The 16,960-nt window shown below is 38.7% G+C and overlaps 1 protein-coding gene across 18 annotated transcripts in view; it reads right to left on the bottom strand.

The window, feature by feature from the left end:
• Positions 1–16,960, bottom strand: part of baz2ba (bromodomain adjacent to zinc finger domain, 2Ba) — a 65,696-nt gene that overhangs the window by 9,623 nt on the left and 39,113 nt on the right. For 9 of the 18 annotated variants that reach the window (XM_067496092.1, XM_067496089.1, XM_067496090.1 and 6 more), the window contains 18 exons: positions 16,476–16,688; positions 15,625–16,251; positions 11,465–12,227; positions 11,031–11,300; positions 10,569–10,629; positions 10,340–10,448; positions 9,245–9,346; positions 8,494–8,716; positions 8,088–8,180; positions 6,455–6,516; positions 6,056–6,121; positions 5,338–5,403; positions 5,023–5,067; positions 4,780–4,812; positions 2,818–2,883; positions 2,340–2,480; positions 1,563–1,817; positions 760–983 (listed from right to left, as the gene is read on the bottom strand). In XM_067496092.1, coding sequence (XP_067352193.1) covers positions 760–983; positions 1,563–1,817; positions 2,340–2,480; positions 2,818–2,883; positions 4,780–4,812; positions 5,023–5,067; positions 5,338–5,403; positions 6,056–6,121; positions 6,455–6,516; positions 8,088–8,180; positions 8,494–8,716; positions 9,245–9,346; positions 10,340–10,448; positions 10,569–10,629; positions 11,031–11,300; positions 11,465–12,227; positions 15,625–16,251; positions 16,476–16,688 — 3,419 coding nt within the window. The remainder of the gene's footprint in view (positions 1–759; positions 984–1,562; positions 1,818–2,339; positions 2,481–2,817; positions 2,884–4,779; positions 4,813–5,022; positions 5,068–5,337; positions 5,404–6,055; positions 6,122–6,454; positions 6,517–8,087; positions 8,181–8,493; positions 8,717–9,244; positions 9,347–10,339; positions 10,449–10,568; positions 10,630–11,030; positions 11,301–11,464; positions 12,228–15,624; positions 16,252–16,475; positions 16,689–16,960) is intronic. The other 9 variants (XM_067496083.1, XM_067496100.1, XM_067496086.1 and 6 more) reach the window with 5 other exon arrangements.

Below are 16,960 nucleotides of genomic sequence, written 5' to 3'. Positions count from 1 at the left end.
AGAAGCCAAATGTGAACAAGAAACGCAACCATGCTGTCTTCGCCAAAGCTCATTTAAAAAGGTCTATAGCAAAATGGAAAACTTTTCTAAAAACTGTTCTTGAAATTCTTTTGGAAACCATGAACGCCGTGTCCTGCAGACTAAAGAGGAGGGGGGCATCCAGCTTGTAATCAGCGGACAGTTCAAAAGCCTGCATCTCTGATGATATGGGGTGCATTAGTGCCTATGGCATGGGCAGTTTACACATCTGGAAAGGCCCCATCAATGCTGACACGTTTTACTGGCCTGTTTGCAGTCCAGACTTTTCACCAATTGAAAACATTTGGTGCATCATTAAACAAAAAATCAGGCAACAAAGGCCCAGCACTGTTGAGCAGCTAGATTCCTGCATCAGACAAGAATGGGATAACACTCCTCTCCTAAAACTTCAGTAACTCGTCTCCTCACTTCCCAAACATTTTCAGATAGTTGTTAGAAGAAGGAATGTTGCACAATTAATAACATTGCCCTGTTACAACTTTTTTGAAATGTGTTGCTGCCATCAAATTCAAAATGATAATGAAATGGTAAAATGTCTCAGCTTTTCAGTGTGGAGTTCATTAATATAAATGTTGGATTTGTAATTGTATGTTTTGAATTATGTGAATTCAAAGGTACAGGAAGAGGAGGCATAGTAGAACAGTCCATACCCATCAGAAAACAGCTACTTAACTGTGTTTAGCTGGACAGTTATAGCTCCAATTTGACAACTTCTTTTACCTGATAACAGCTTTGCTGCAGGCAAGCTCATTAGCCAGGAAGCCCAGAATCGAGGCCTTTTGGGCAGGTGTGTGCGCCTGGAAGGCCTTGGTCTTCAGACTGAAGGCCAGAGGAGCCAGTTCTGTATTGGCACAATGGGCTCCCATGTACATTTGAAGCACTTCAGAAACATTATCCCTGTTGATACCAACATTGGTCAGGTGGTCCCCCAGCATGGTTTTAGTCTGATAGAAGAGAGGATGAAATAAGTAAAGCTGATGAACATGTCTTGACAATTTTAAGTGGATTTGACTTCTAAGATTGGTATTTCTCATATTATCAACATCAGATATGGAATATACAGTACATAAGAATTTATTCTAAGAAGAGGGAAAAGTACTTAAACCTTAAATTCAACATCTTAATGATATTAATATTGAAAAACCAAGGGTACAGTGTATAAAGTCCTCAATTAAAAATGTGCTTAAGTGAAAGAACAGAAACAATTAAACTGGATTAATATCAAAGCATCATATGTAAAATTTAAATTTTAAAGGATATGAATTCAGATTAAATAACTGGCGCATTAAGAGATATTTTGTTATTGTAGGTGCTTTACAAAGCACTAGATCTAAAGTATATGCTGCATGCACTTATTAGCATTTTAGGTTGTACTGTATTTACAATTGCCTTGTTAAACAATATAAAACAATACTAATAAATGTCATAAATCATAATGCTGTAAAGATGTGCTGGTACAGGTGTATTTCAGGTTCAGAATTATGAACACACCATATAACTAAATGAACTGTGAACTAGCTCACCTTTTGCCCAGGTGGTAAACCAGGATCACAGACTGCTAAAGAAAGCATTTTGACTAGAAGGTCTTGGACTTGGCCCATGCTGTCCCCTACATTCAGCAAGCCCTCTTGTAGCATGCCCAGAGTGGGCACATCCACATTCAAATCTAGCCCCAAAACCTTCCCAAAACCTCGCAAGAACTGCATCAGCATCAGACAGTCTGAAACAGCACGTCCTGGTAGAATGAGTCCAGGAATCCTGGAGAACTCAGGGAGAAGCTGAAAAAAGTAAAACGGGAAAGGTGGGATTGAAAGATTGTTTTTGTTGTTGATGTCATAGTTTTGTTGGTGTGAAAAAATTACATTACCTTAAATTTGGACTACAGAATAATATGATAATACACATCTGCAGATTGTTAACAATATGATGCTTTCCAATTTATAGCAATAACTGCTTATTCTCTACATTATACAGTACTTATTTTCACCACACGGGGGCACACATATCCACATAAAAATGCTTTCTGAGTGTTAGTTAATGCTCGCTAAAATGTCAGTTACAATTAATCTGAATATTACTACTAATATTATTAATGTTAATAACAACCTAATGACTGAAATGTTGCGACTGTATTTACACTTTGATGTCCAAAATCAAACGTAGTCAGTGCTCAAATGGGAGGAGAATACAATTTACTGTACATTAGAGTATTACAGTGCATATTTACTAAAAGTGAACTTATTATTAGTGATCAACTTTACACTCACAGCACTGATTGAATTAACTACTGTGTAAACTACCTTATGATCAGACAGACACATGTCTTCATTTGGCTTTTTCAGTTCCCTCGCTATCTCGAGCTCCAGCCTCCGTTGCTCCAGTTTACGCTCTTTGTTCAGACGCTTCTCATCCCTTTTCTCCTGCCGCAAGCGTTCACGCTCCTAGAGAGTTTAAAATTTAAGAGAGCATTAGCGAAGCAAAGTGTGCCTATGCATTTGTGTGTATGTAAGTGTGTGACAAAGAAAACAGACAAGAAGGTTTACTTGACTTTGTTGGGCAGTATTAGAATTCAGCCTAATGCTGCTGTGCATTCAAAGGAAAAGTGCTTGAGGGCCAGAATCTTTTAACTTGGTAAGTGTGCAGAAAAAAATGAATAGAAGGATGGACTGCACAAAAAATGAGAGAAAGAGGGAATCTATCCAGGGAATAATGACTTAGGCACTTTATGGAGTGGACTGTGTGTGTATTTCTGCATTTATTTGTGTGCATATGGGCTACCTCTGCTTTCTTGCGAGCCTCAACAGCCTTCATCAGCATTACATGTTGCCTTCTTCTCTCCCTCTCCTAAAGTGGCAGAAAACAAAGGTACATTAACAAGCATTAACAGGCCCACACTGCACAATAAGTGCTCACGTTCAACTAAATTTCGTATGTAAAAATGTAAAACTGTGTGCAAAATAGAGGCACCATAATTGAAAAAACACAAAACGATGCTTCACATGTATATACTTTCACATGTATGGTAGAAGCATAAGTGAAGAGTACAGTAGTACAATGACAACCAAAAAAGCAACACATAGATGCAATACACAGTAGATGTGATGACAGGCTCAAAAGGAGAAGCAGCTGGATTCGGTGACGGCGCCTCTAAGCTGACACAACAAAAGCAACAAAACACTAGTTGCTAGAAGTTATCTGACATGCCATATTGGCATTATGATCAAAATAATAAATTCAATTACATAAGCCAATGCTAATGTTTATCTGAAACATCATTCTAATAATATTTGGTGAGGGGATGACAAAGAAGAATGGATGGTAAAGAGTTGCTACAAACAGAGCGGTCTTATTTTATTGGTTTTGGCAGCTTAAGTATTAGAACAGTGTGTGAGTGCTGAGGATGAGACATCTCTGTTGTTCTTTGGTGCATGACACAGTCTAGTGCAAAAGGGCACAGGAATCACTGGTGACTGACTATCATTTTATTTGATCTCTTTAGGTTTCCACCATATCAGGCTGTCATTCCCTCTATGATCACCAGAAAGACACAATTGCCACTATTTGGGCTTCCCAAGAACATTTCCAGCACATTGTGAAAAAATGGCCTGAATGTGGATATTGTTTAATCAGTATGATAAACAAAACAGGTTGGATGCCAAGCACTTAGACACAATATTTCTGTGTTCTTATTGGTTTGATTTATCTACAATTGAAAAACTTCACAAAGGACAAGTTCAAAGTGGACATGAAGCCTGTGGCATTCAGCTTTTTCTAGCTTTCCATTTCATCAAATCACTGAATGTGCTAAAGGTTAATATGATAAATATATACAGTAAGTGAAATACATATATTTTTAAGGGACAACCTTAATTACCAGGATTATTTCATGTCTCAGCACCCCCCCCAATTGTGTTGTGTATGAAGGTACAGAGGGGTTGATGTAACAGTTGGCTCAGAGTCCACTGTGAAACAGATAGGCAGACCTTTAGATTGCTGCAACTGTGTATGAGTGAGAAGGGCTACAAGCAGGACAGCCAGGCCAAAAATAAAAAGCTACACAGAACCACATTTGTCCCTATGGTGGAATTGATTACGTTGTTGATCTACTGTCTATCAGGTCTATTTTCAAACAAAGATTGTGCTATGCCCACGTTAAAATGTGGGAAATCTGCCTGGAAGTGTCTCCACCATAAAGAAAAAAATGATTCTCAGTAGCTGTTTTCATTCTTTGTGCAAAGTACAAGAACAGTGAATGACAGAGAGTCTGAGATGGGGCAGGTTAAAGTCCAGCACTCTGTGGACCGCAGAACAGATGCATGGACGAACGGACACAAGCTCAATGTCGGGGCCAAATTCGTCAAGCACTCATGGGTAACACAAGCTACTCCAATACAACAGTTAGACAATGTATGTGATGGATGGAAACTCCTCGAGTGCACTTTCAGACAGTGAGTGTGGATTGGCTGGCAGTCTTTGGAATGCATTCTCAGTAAAAGGGGTAGGATGGGGGAGGGGGGACAGAAGCTGCCTGGCCACCGTGACAGGGTCAGTTGTCCCTCAGGACAAGCAGATGGAGGCAGCATACTGACACTTTTTCTTTTTTTTTGTTGGTTTTGCTGGAAAGCCATGCAGAAGAATGTAGTATGACAGCAGCCAGTGCTACACTTAATGCATTGCTATGACAACCATAACACAACCAGTTACACGATGCAGGTGTTAGATGTACAAAAATAAACATACCCATACCATATCTAGTCTATGCCTCTCCAACTCCTGGCAGAAAGAGTTGGCAAAATATTATGGAACAGAAGTGATATCCAATACCAATAAGCATGGGTTTTAATAAATAATATAGCTTATATAATATGTACTCACAGATAAACACATACACACCTCCAAATTCTTACTGATGTTTGAGGTAAATGGCTGTATTCAGCAATAACTATTTTAGTTCAAATTAAGTGAATTGTAGTGAATGTTTACCTGGTGTTTGAGAATCTCCGCCTGCTGTCTCCGCAACTCTTTCTCCTTAAAGGCAAGCAAAGATTAGAGAAAGATCAATATGCTTCCATAGTGCCAATATCATAAAAATCACTACAGACTTATGAAATTTCAGCCTATTTCAAAAGACTGCTCTAATTTTATTGCCAGATCATTCTACACATGAAATAATTGAATAAATGCCATTTTACCATGCTGCCAAAAAAGTTTCCATGCCACATGTTACTGTATATAAATATTGTACTAAATGTATTTTTTCATATGTTTCATGGGTTTCAGAAAACGCAATAAACACACCTTTATCCGTTTTTCAGCCTCCAATATTTTGGCATTGGCGGCTTCTTCCTTCTTTTTTCGTTTGGCCTGTGAATAGAGATTAAGGTCAAGAATCAGGCAGTTCTGGGTAAGGGCGTTACTGCACTTTAGCTGATTGTTTGCAGTTTTCTGGTTAAAGCAAAGATTTTATGCTCCTGAATGCCAGTCAAATTTGTAAAACACAGCAAATGAATAATGTATCTCTTTAACACGTAATTGTGAAAATTCGGAAGCCTCCTGTTAAGTGTGGCTTGCCAACCATGTCAACTCAAAATTGATTTAGTCCTGCTAAAACACTTTGAAGCTCCTACAGTATAACTGTGTGTGCCTGCGTATGTGTGTGTGGCTGGGTATGCATCTTTCCATGTGTGTTTATTTGTGTGGTAAACAGCACCTTTTTCCCCTCGACCCACTTATGCTAAACTGTTACTGTTGTCTGAGGAAAAAAAGACTTTTCTGTCCAATTTAAATAAAGTCTGAAGAGGCAGCAACAGCCATTTTAATATTCAACAGCCGTCAACCAAGACCAATTTAGCATTAGTTCCATGTGGAATTATGCCTAAGAAGACGCAACTCCCTCCAATGCATGCTGCTGTTCAATAATGAGCTTTAGGAAGATTAAAACACTATAGACTGAGGGGCTGTAGCTATCCAGGAATGTTCTGCTTAATCAGAGGTGCTATTGGACCAGATTTTGTACCTCCAAAATTTGCTGTGCTCGGAGTTCCTTCTCCATACGAATTTGCTGAATACGCTTGATCTTTTCCTGTAAAAAAAAAAAAAAAATAATAAAAGATCTCTTAAGATTTTTGACCCTGGAAAACATTCTTAGATAAAATCACTTTCCAACCACTCTATTCCATCAGGGACGGTAAAAGAAAACTGCAATACATTTATTATGAAAAGTAATAATGGCAATTAAAAAAAGCAACCTTTTAAGAATCACAAAATATCTATATATAATATATATAATATCTAATATATATATATTCAGCATTTTCTTGCAGTACTCACAGGGACTATGTGTGTTGTGACACTTAGAAAAGGAATAAAAAGAAGACGAAAGAGATTTGTCAGCACACATGCAAAGAAGACCCACCTGCTGCTTTATGATCTTGATCTGTTCTTTCTGCTTCCTCCTTTCCTCTGCTGCCATGATAGCTACAAGAGTCAAACCATTGTTATTTTAGTGTTTAGAAAAAGTAACCTAAAAGCTTGGCTACAAAATGTATTCACACCTGAGCACAGTGCAGTTGTTAAGCTTTATTTATTCAAGAAGTCTCCTTGAGATCAGGAGGTATTTTAAACAAGGGAATGAAAAAAATCCACAAAATAATCACAGGAAACACTGACAAACTCAATAAAACTACGTAATATGAATGGGTGATGAACTTCAGAAAGTAAAAATGTGCATTTACCATCCATTAGCATATTATAACCATCAAAACACAAAGAAAGAAACTTATTTACCAAAATGCTGGCAACATTAAAATCAAAAGCTTTACAGTTCAACTAAATGTTTATTTTTTCATCTCTTCTTATATCGCACTCCAGTACGACTCCACTACCCACTTTGACCTTAATAATAAACACATAGTAGAATTATCAAATTTCTGACTGTTTCAACCAAAAAACTGAGAGATTATAATCTTGTAAACACAGAATTCCTGGCAAAGCCACTGTATTGGATTGCAGTAAATTGCATAGTTGGTCCGAAGAAGGAAAGTATCCTCACAATAACAGTAGCTGGCAAACAAATTTACATTACTTATGATCAATGACAAATTACCATTACAATATCACTTAATTAAGACGATTAGGATTAAAAAAAGGAGGGTTACAGATTTGGAATCTCAAACTGAAGACAAATATTGATTAGAGCTACTTGCTAATGCGAAGCCAAGATTTAAAAATAAACCATTGATGTGTAATTTTAAAATCATTTAACAGACTTTATTAAATTAGGAAATATTAGTCACTATTAATAACAATGTTTGTTCAAACTGTAATAGATGCACAACAAAACATTTTGCAATTTCTTTCAAATGACCTGGTCTTGTTCAAAACATTAACAGAGGTTGGAACACTAAGAGAAAACACTCAGTGTGTGAAAAAGTATTAAATAAGAAACTTCACTTGTCACCAGTAACATTACTTCTCAGAGATCATTCTAGAATAAAAAAAGAGGATAGTGAAGATCCTCCAGCTCATTCACAGTGGCTTAATGAACGCACTACATGTCTGCCTTTATTACATATAACATCAAAAGTACTTCCAAATAATTGTCTCAATAATGGTTTTCATCTTTGTAAATAACTTGTTCTAATTATTACTGATTTACTGATATCTTCATTTGAAAAAAATGTTAAAAAACAAACAAAAGAAAAACATGAAAAAATAAACCGCGCACAAATTCTTGAGATTTCAAATAGAATTTTTTTTCATTGTCATGTATAAGAATGAAAAAATGAAGCATATTGTTTGAACACAGCAGTGCAGAGACAACGTTTAAGCTTGATTAAAATGATGCACATATTATACATACATACAAAGGAGATTTCAGCAGCATGACAGCCCCCAAAGGCCCTGCTGGTCTTTGTACTGCAAACATTTTGATGAAAGTGGTTGAAGTAACCAAATGACAAACTAAATAACTGCCACTGACACACTTTCAGCCAGTGCACTTGTTAACAACCCCCCCCAAACACACACACAAACATGCCAAAACTGACCTTGCTGTTTTCGAGCCTCTTTGGCTGCACGTGCCAGTGCCTGCTTTTCCAGTTTTCTCATTAGTTTCATCTGGGCAGCCTGTCGGGCTATTTCTGCATGGAGTGGGAAGGGTAGATAAAATAGATGCTAGATGCAATGAGTAAATAGATAAAGTAAATGCTAATACATACAGATTATTCATTACCTTTTATTAAATTTTAGCAAAATAAAAGGCAAATACCATTATATTACTACACAGAATTTACGTGTATCTAACAAATGAGCATGACAGAAAAAAACGTCCTTGTCATATACTAACTTTTTTTTTACTCCTTTCTTGGTCTCAGCTGCCTGAATAATGGCTGGTTGATTAATGGCACAAAGGCTTATGACAAACATATTTCAGGGCTCATTTCCTCTGCTAACCTTGAGCCTCTAGTTTACGCAGAAGTTTGACCTCACTAGGACTGGGGCCCTCAGGTGCCACTGGATCACCCACATTAGGGGGTCGTCCCTTCCTCCGTCGTGTACCTTTGGTGCCTTCCCCCAATAACTGGCGCTCTGAATTAGGGGGTCGCCCCCGACGACCTTCCATTGCCAAAATACGAGGAATGACCTCTTCTTCTTTTAAAAGGCTCCACTGTAAACCCTAAAGAGTAGACAGGAAAAAACAGTAATGGGGAGATATGGGAGGAATAATTGAATCGTTAGCTAAACTTTTATGTATTCAACAGATTTATTTCAGATATTTTCCCTTATATTTTCTATAATGCATGGTAAAAATCTGACTAAATATACATTGAATAAGAATTACTAATTTATTGATCTATTTGAGGTTTTATGCAATCTTTTTCTATTGACCCTCAGCACTGCAGCTATGTAAGTAATTTTCTGTATTCCGTTTCCAATAACACAAATACACACATTTTCTAGCTTGTCTATTTGTATCACGTACACAAACATGGTATGTACAGTATTACTGGTCACCTGTGGAAGTAATGTCAACTGATTATTACATTCTCCATGCACAGTGAGAGGTCTATGAACTAGGACTACTAAGGGTTTTGGTTGATTCCTATCCATGCCCTTAGAGTGACTGCTGCATGAAGCTCTGCCTGCCGCTAGATGAAAAGATGAACAGGGATCAGGGAGAAAAAGAGAGATGAAAGGCAGTCACCTGGGGTCCTTCTCTGGCTTCATAGAAGTCACCAACCCTTATCTTTGCACTGAAGCTAAAATTATCACGCGTGATGCCACTTATTCCATTTCTGGATAGATACTACAGAAGAGAAAATAATAATGGCGTTGGTTTAGGCAGAAAAAAGTGCGAAATTAGCGACATTGAAAAGCAACTGGGAGGCACTAGATTGGAGGGAGTCTACAGTTACAATGTCCATCTGTGAAGTGCTACTAATCATTATAAAAGCCAGGGGACAAAAAGAGCAAGAGCTCTCAGGAGAGAAAAACAGTTCTGACCTTGGGGTGCACAATTCAGGCCCTTGCTTATTTATCTGTGGCATTGCTAGGCTTTTTACTGCCTACTGACTGACTAGAAGGGAGTAAATGTTACTGAGTAGACATTTTTTAGTCCCTCCGGGAATTTGGAATGTTGCAATCGTAACAATTCAACTAATTTCCGATTAATTTTGCAAACTTATAATTTAAAACATTATAAAAACATTGCAACATGCATCACAATTTTTTTTAAAGCTGTCGCAAAATCTGGCATTTTAGGCACTACAATCACAAAAAGGCCCGCAAAATCCAGAAGGGACGGATTTTTGTATGTACTACTATACTCAAAGGGAGTTTTGGCAATAGTTTGAGCTTTTCATCAAAGAATTACATTATAATATACTGTACCAATGGGGCCAAAGCTGTGCATCCCAACACCAACTATTAATCATATTAGAGGGGTATAGATAAGTTAAAAAAAAAAAAAAAGTGGCACAAGAAGAGAATCTAAGAATACCATCTCTCACTATTAGGGTCATAGAGAGCAGGGTGCGGTGGGGGTGGAGTGCAGCTGGAGCAAGAGCATAGATAGTTCATAACAAACCATGATGCCCAAGCATTTATTTGACTAATGTGGATGAGCAGTATTGCAATTATTACCAAAAACAGGTTTCCATAATGAATTACAAACTATGCTACCCACAACAATTTCCATTGTAAACACGGTTACAATCTCATGTGCTCATCTGTATTCCCAAAACATTTACTTCTGCATCATGGATGTAGATTAAAATGCAGTTGTTTGAGGCTGAACTACCTTCATCACATCTGGGTACTGCCTTAGTTTCTTGCCACATGGGGCGTAGTAAGCCACCTCGCCCTGTGGGCGCCCAGCCACAGATTTGATTCTTGTTTCCCTCCGCCACCTGGATTTTAAAAATGTAAACAAAACCCCCAGCAAAGTCAGGAAAACAGGGTGCATCATACCCATGACTATGCATTGATTTTGAACCACAGATTTCTTTCTCACAGCCTATTGTACATACCCCAGTTCCAGAGGTACCATCAAGTCCTTCTCATCCATCACCCTCTTCCTCTTTCCTAAGCCTGTGGGAGACAGAGTTCAACCAATGATTTCAATCATGTAGCACAACCAATGACTGGATACCTCATACATACAGTAGCAGTAGTCAAGGCTTCTAAATTTAGTAATCATACCTGTATGGTTAATATATCTATGTATATAGTATGGAGATTTAATTTGCTTTGGATAAAAGCATCTTCTAAATGACACACTTTTTAATGTTTAAAACTGCATTTATCATCATTGTGTGACCACAGATTTTTTCATATACACACACTGAAATTAAAAACTTTAAAAATGCCAAAATTCAATTGGAGTCAATTTAAATGCCATGGTACAGTGTGTTATCTATTGGAAGTAAAATCATATAAAATCCATATTGCACCTCTTACTTTTATACTTTCTTCACATATGATTTTGTTACCTAATGGAGAGGCTAGGCTGTAGGATGATGAGCCTGGAGAGCTGTGATAGGCCAAGGCACTGGAGCTGGTAACAGTGGCTGGAGACTTGATGACCTGTAGGTTAAGAGGGGAGCAGCTGGTGGCAGGGTGACTGGTTGAGGTGTTCAGTAGTTCTGGGCCTTTGGTTAGCCTGCGAGGAGTCATCTCCTTCTTTGATGATCCAGACGGCAGCATCTTCAGCTCCTTGACTTTCTTTCCAGAGATGTCACTGTCTGAGTTGCTGTCAGACTCTGAAATTGGAAACCATGGGTAAGGAGCTGATATTTTGAAACTAATGAAGGATTGAATCAATTGACGATTAAATTATTATAAATTTAATTATTAATATATCAATATTAGATTTTTAAAGACTCATTATAAATTTGTTTTAACCATGTACACTGAATTTACAAACCTGACAAACTATCATCCGAGTCATCTTCATCTTCCTCCTCTTCAAGGTCATCATCCTCATCATCGTCATCATCTCCCGAGTCATCAGATTCCTTGTTAGCAGGTAGACCAGCTGTGGGGTTACATGTTCCAGGGATCCCCACTCCAGGAATTCCAACTCCAGGGATACTAACTCCAGGAATCCTGATCCCTGGCTCTCCTCCACGAAACAAATCTACTAGAGACTGTACCAGGTGGTTCTGAGAGAAGCCCTTCCAGGCAGATAAAGGGTCTGCTTGTCCCTGTCCCTGTCCTTGTCCCTGTCCAAGCCCTGGTGTCTGTCCCTTACCCTTGGGGATCTTGTTCTTTCTAGATCCATGACCTGTGGCACTGGGTGAGGTAGTGGGGTGCAGTGACAGAGGCCCAGCCTGGGTAGTTGCTTGGGTCCTGCTTGCTCCTGTGCTCAGATTGACAGGCAGAGACCCACCATCTGAGTCACACTGAGGGGACTTGCCTTGAGGGGCAGAGTCTTTGCGAGGTTTGGTGATGAGGGCCAAAGGTGCATCCTGAGTGGTACTTTGGATGACTCCATTAGGCTGGTGGGGTTCAGGGAGCCCCAGCAGGGCACTCGTGAGGAAGAGGTTGGATTGATTGTTCTGGGGTGGAGGACGAGGAGCAGGTGGAAATGGCGATGAAGACAGAGATGTCCTCTTGGGTGACTTTTTTGGCCCCGGCTGTTGCTTCTTTTGGTCAGCTGGGAATGTCTGCCCTTGGGACATGAGAGTCTGGGAATTGAGAAGGAGAAGAGAGTGAGAGAAGCAGGGAGACACAGAGGGGAGAGACAAGGGAGTCAAGGGAAGGTAGAGAGATGCAAAAGGAGAGGTAAAATGGGAGGAACAAAAAAAAATTTGAAAAGAAATAGGACAAAGTAGAGTTGCTCCAGCTGTCAGTTCACATCATTGCTGATTGTTTGAGCAGGTGACAAAACTACAATGCTGAACACTGGTACAGTTAGCTGTGTCTAAGCCTCTTTCTGGGAAAAAAAAGAACATAAAGGCAATAACCAAAGGCACTGTACTCGCCAAGTTTACAAAAAGAAACACTGAGTATCGCTCCAAAATTGTAATTACTTGTCTGCACATTTGAAAAGCTCCATCATCATTATCATCATGCGGCTGGGCATGTTTGCCTTTTTTACACTGATGACAAGTTTGGTTCAATCTGTGTTTAAGCAAAGGCAGGTTAGACTTTAACATTGCACTTTTAACTGGATGTGATATGAAGTGAAACAAATCAATTTCACAGACCATGAAATACAGTAACAGTGCTGAAACCACAGGGGGAATTTAGCTTGCTGTAAACTCCTCTATACTGGTAAAACAAGAAAAAAAGGGGAAATTTCCACATAACAAGCTCATCTCAATAGGTTTTGCTTATTGATTATCAATTCATATTTAATTCACTATGCCATGGAATTTCTGTGAAAAATGAGTGAAAAATGAGTGAAAAATAAATCAGATGCCAAATTTGAAGTAAGTTCTTCTGAATTGACCAAAACATAAGAATATGGAAGTTTCCTTTACATCGGTAATAAAAATATAAACTATAACCAAATAGAGCAACTCAGATGCTCCACTGCAGAGTAACTGAGTTCAAAGCTGTTCATACTAAGAACACAGAAAAACATAACACATTATACACTAAGAGCTTAATGAGCTACATATGAATTTTGAACTTGATACATACAGTGCATCCAGAAAGTATTCCCAGAGCGTAACTTTTTCCACATTTGTTATGTTGTAGCCTTATTTAAAAAATAGATTAAATTAATTATTTTCCTCCAAGTCCTGCAAACAATAGTTTGTTTGAAGAGAGTTTGAGAGTTGCTCTACTGCTGCCAAGCTTTTCAACAATTTGGTTATAGTTTTGTTTTCTCATTACCAATGTGAAGGAGACTTCTGTATTCTTATGTTTGGTCAATTCAGAAGAACTTCCTTCAAATTTGACATCTCATTTATTTTTCACTAAACAAATTCCATGGCAATGAATGAATTATGAAATGATATTAAAATGACCAATAAGCAAAACCTATTGAGATCAGACCTAACCTGTAGCAGCTTACAATTACCCCAAGCTGTGCGATGTGAGAAAGAGCTAAGTGCAGGAAAACATCTAATATTGTTCCTCAAATGAACCAGTATAGTACAAAATGAAAAAAAGAAAAGATCCAACCTAAGTACTAAACTACATTGAAAAGATACTAGCGTCTGCAAAGGACTGAGCACTAACTACTAGGTTGGAAGCAGCAAATGGGTGCAGAGTGCTTGCTTTTAACATTCCTAGTATTCATTACATAGTAGTAACTACCTATTTGTGCAAATATAGTCATTAACAAAGCTGAGAGTGACAACACATTCACTTATCCTAAACCCTTCTCAGTGGTTTGTTTCGAAATCTTAGGTAGCTGTCAGGCAAGTTTCCTAGTGCCTTTTTCATGATTTTTTCTTAGTGTGTCCATATTTCTTTCATTTCTCAATTATGGTCTTCACAGTTGGTACTAGTATACCTAAATGCTTTGAGATACTTTTATATCCCTCTCCAGCTATTGAGGTTTACCAATTTTATTTTGAGGTCTTCTGAAAGCTTGATCCCCTTTTTTGTTGCTCTCAGCATACTGATTGAGACTGCCCCTGGAGATCCACCCATTTGCAAAAGTGCAAGCCCAATTTAACACACCTGGCACCATTGATCAAGCAAAGATCAGGTAGCTGATTTTACATACTGAAGATAATTACCTTGAGAGTATGTCAAAAGACATGCAAAGCTTTGCACTGATATAATTTATTCATGGACTCTTTGACAATTTTGTTACTTCTGATGATGAACACTTGCACTAGCTGAATTTGTATTAAATGTTGATTTAAAAAAAAAATCTGTTTTAGCCATTTTAAAATAAGGTGGTATTGTACATTTCAACATTCTATATCTCAACATAGTTCATTTTATATCTCGATAGAAGAATATAAATCACAATAAAGCATATTTGCTATAAATTTAAAATTTAACATAATTTTTGTGTAGGTGGCCTAAGTGCTTTCAAGTGAAGATCTAAGTGAACATTTATTGCAGTATTGTGCAATAGAGGCAAAAGAAAAGTTTAACTGTTAAAATTGTAATAAAATTTAAGGTCGGCTGAATGGTTCATAATAAGAACTTACGCATTCAATAGCACATAAGAACTTTAACTTAAAAGTTTCAGCAGCTGTAACTGTGTCGCTAGCTAATATTAAGTAGTACAAAAAGAAATAAACGTTTGCGCTTTGTTTTTATAGATTAACATAACCACTGTAAGTTTTCCTCAGGATGCATGTTTCTATTGACACTTGCTCAGTAGTAGGTATAGTTAGATAAAATGTTTCATCCGGCTTTCTGTTGAACAAGCCTCCTTTTCTGTATTAATCAATTTTGTGTAAACTTTGCTTTCCTCCTTGATTGTTTGTGTTGCTACATTAGTCCATCTAAACTGTATGGAAAAAAGCTACCCAAAATATGTGCTGCCAAAGATATTGTGATTTGTCGCACAATATATATACTAAAATAAGTTTATAGTGATACAAAATATTTATTCCATTATAAATGATTGTCTCTGATGTCTAAATCCACTTTGCTCCAGCCCATATTATAAGTTTAAAGAGGTATCATAGTCAGTGTTATAATTTAATTTTTTGATTAAGTGTGTAGCTTTACTCACAACAGTTGTGTACTTGCCTGCAAGCTGCTTGGATCTGGAGTTAAATAAATTCGATAAATGGCCACCAGATTAAAAGAGGTGCTGTCTTTGTGCGGTAGAGGAAAAAAGAGAAATATAACTGCAAATGTAACTGCACACTCAGCTCCAGTGAATAAAGTCATTATTGTCAATTTATCATGAATGGGGCCTCGTGGCTCAGTGGTAAAGCACTGAGTTTGGAATGCAGAAGACCACATGTTCAATACCCACCCCACCAGCTGTGGCACTGCCTTGCTGCCAAGGGCAACCTTCCCAGCGCCGATCCCAAACCCGAATAAAAATGGGAGGGATGCAGCAGGAAGGTCACCTGGCATAAAAACTCATGGCAAACTCATTTGTGTGGATATTGTAAAAATAATAATTATTCAACTGCAGTTATCGGGTTGTCTTACCTGTTTCAGCCTAAACTCATTGATCTGCGCAAGTGAAGCTTCCAGCAGTTTCCTTTTGTTAGATTTGGCAGCGCTAGGAACCCTGTGCTGAGGTGGCTTCAGTGAGGACTTCCGGGAGCTTGTTACAGGTGAGGTCAAGCCAAAAGGTTTTGGGGAGGTAGACAGAGGAAGAGTTGAGCGAGGTGGAGAGGGAACAGAAAGAGGCTTAGGAGAAGAACACAGGGAGAGGGGCAGGTGCTGAGGGGACGTGGAGGGCAGCAGTTTAGGAGGTTTGGGAGACGCGGTGCTGGCAAGTGGCTTTGGAGATGTGGTGAGGGCTATAGGGGAGGAAGACGGTGACGACTCCCTCTGGGACTGAGTGAGGAGCGCCAGGGGCTTTGAGTTGGCAGCCAGGCCAGTTGACTGAATCACACTGAAGTGTTGCATTGTCCCCTCTGGCCAGGACCTGGAACTGTGCAAGGCCAGCGGCGAATTTTGAGACACGGCAGGAGGGGAGACAGAGCAGGGTAAGGGCACAAGAGTTGGGGGGTTGGAAGGGATCTTCTGAGCCTGGGTAACTTTTTTGTCTCGGCGTTCCCCAGAGATTGATGTGTCTGTCTTAGCAGTTCCAAAGTTGGGTATTACAACCTGGGGATGAAATAAAGATCTGTTAAAACAAAGGATAGCCTTGTGGTATGATAATTCATTTAAATTAATTCAGCATTTCAAGCATTATTTTAGTGAATGAAGGCTACCAACTAGAGTCAAGTGCATCGTGTACAAAGAGGCTGAGGAACAGATGTCTTTGTGGGTTATTACTTTAGTTTAATACAAGCTATTTTAACTCTTTATTATTTACCATTCTCCTTTACCTTTGTGTTCTTTTTTGTCTGTTTCTCAGAGTCAGAAAATTCACTTTGTTTGTCCTCTTCCTCATCATCCTCATCGTCATCATCATCATCTTCATCGTCCTCTGCCAGGTCTTCCAGATCACTGCTGAGGGACCCGTCACTTGAGCTATCTGAAGATGTTCCAGATTCACTGTTGCTTGCCACAGAATTGTCTGCTGGCTTCTTTCGTGGCTTCTGAAATGACAGGAAAATTTGCAAGAATGAGCTTCACAGTATCTTCTTCTTCTTTTCCTCTCCCTTTCAGGGGTTGCCACTATGAACCATGTGCCTCCATGTGCATTCTTTTCTCTCAACTAACTTCATATCAGCTCTCACTCCTCTAGGACCTGGCAGGTCCAACCTCAGCATCCTTTTACCGATATATTCACCATCTCTCCTCTGAACATGTCCAAACCACCTCAATCTGGCCTCTCATAATTTATCTCCAAATATTCTAACATGAGCTT

This window comes from Channa argus, chromosome 2, assembly GCF_033026475.1.
Source record: "Channa argus isolate prfri chromosome 2, Channa argus male v1.0, whole genome shotgun sequence".
Taxonomy (NCBI): Eukaryota; Metazoa; Chordata; class Actinopteri; order Anabantiformes; family Channidae; genus Channa; species Channa argus.
Note: the sequence above shows the minus strand (reverse complement) of the source record. Positions and strands in the feature narration are given on the sequence as shown.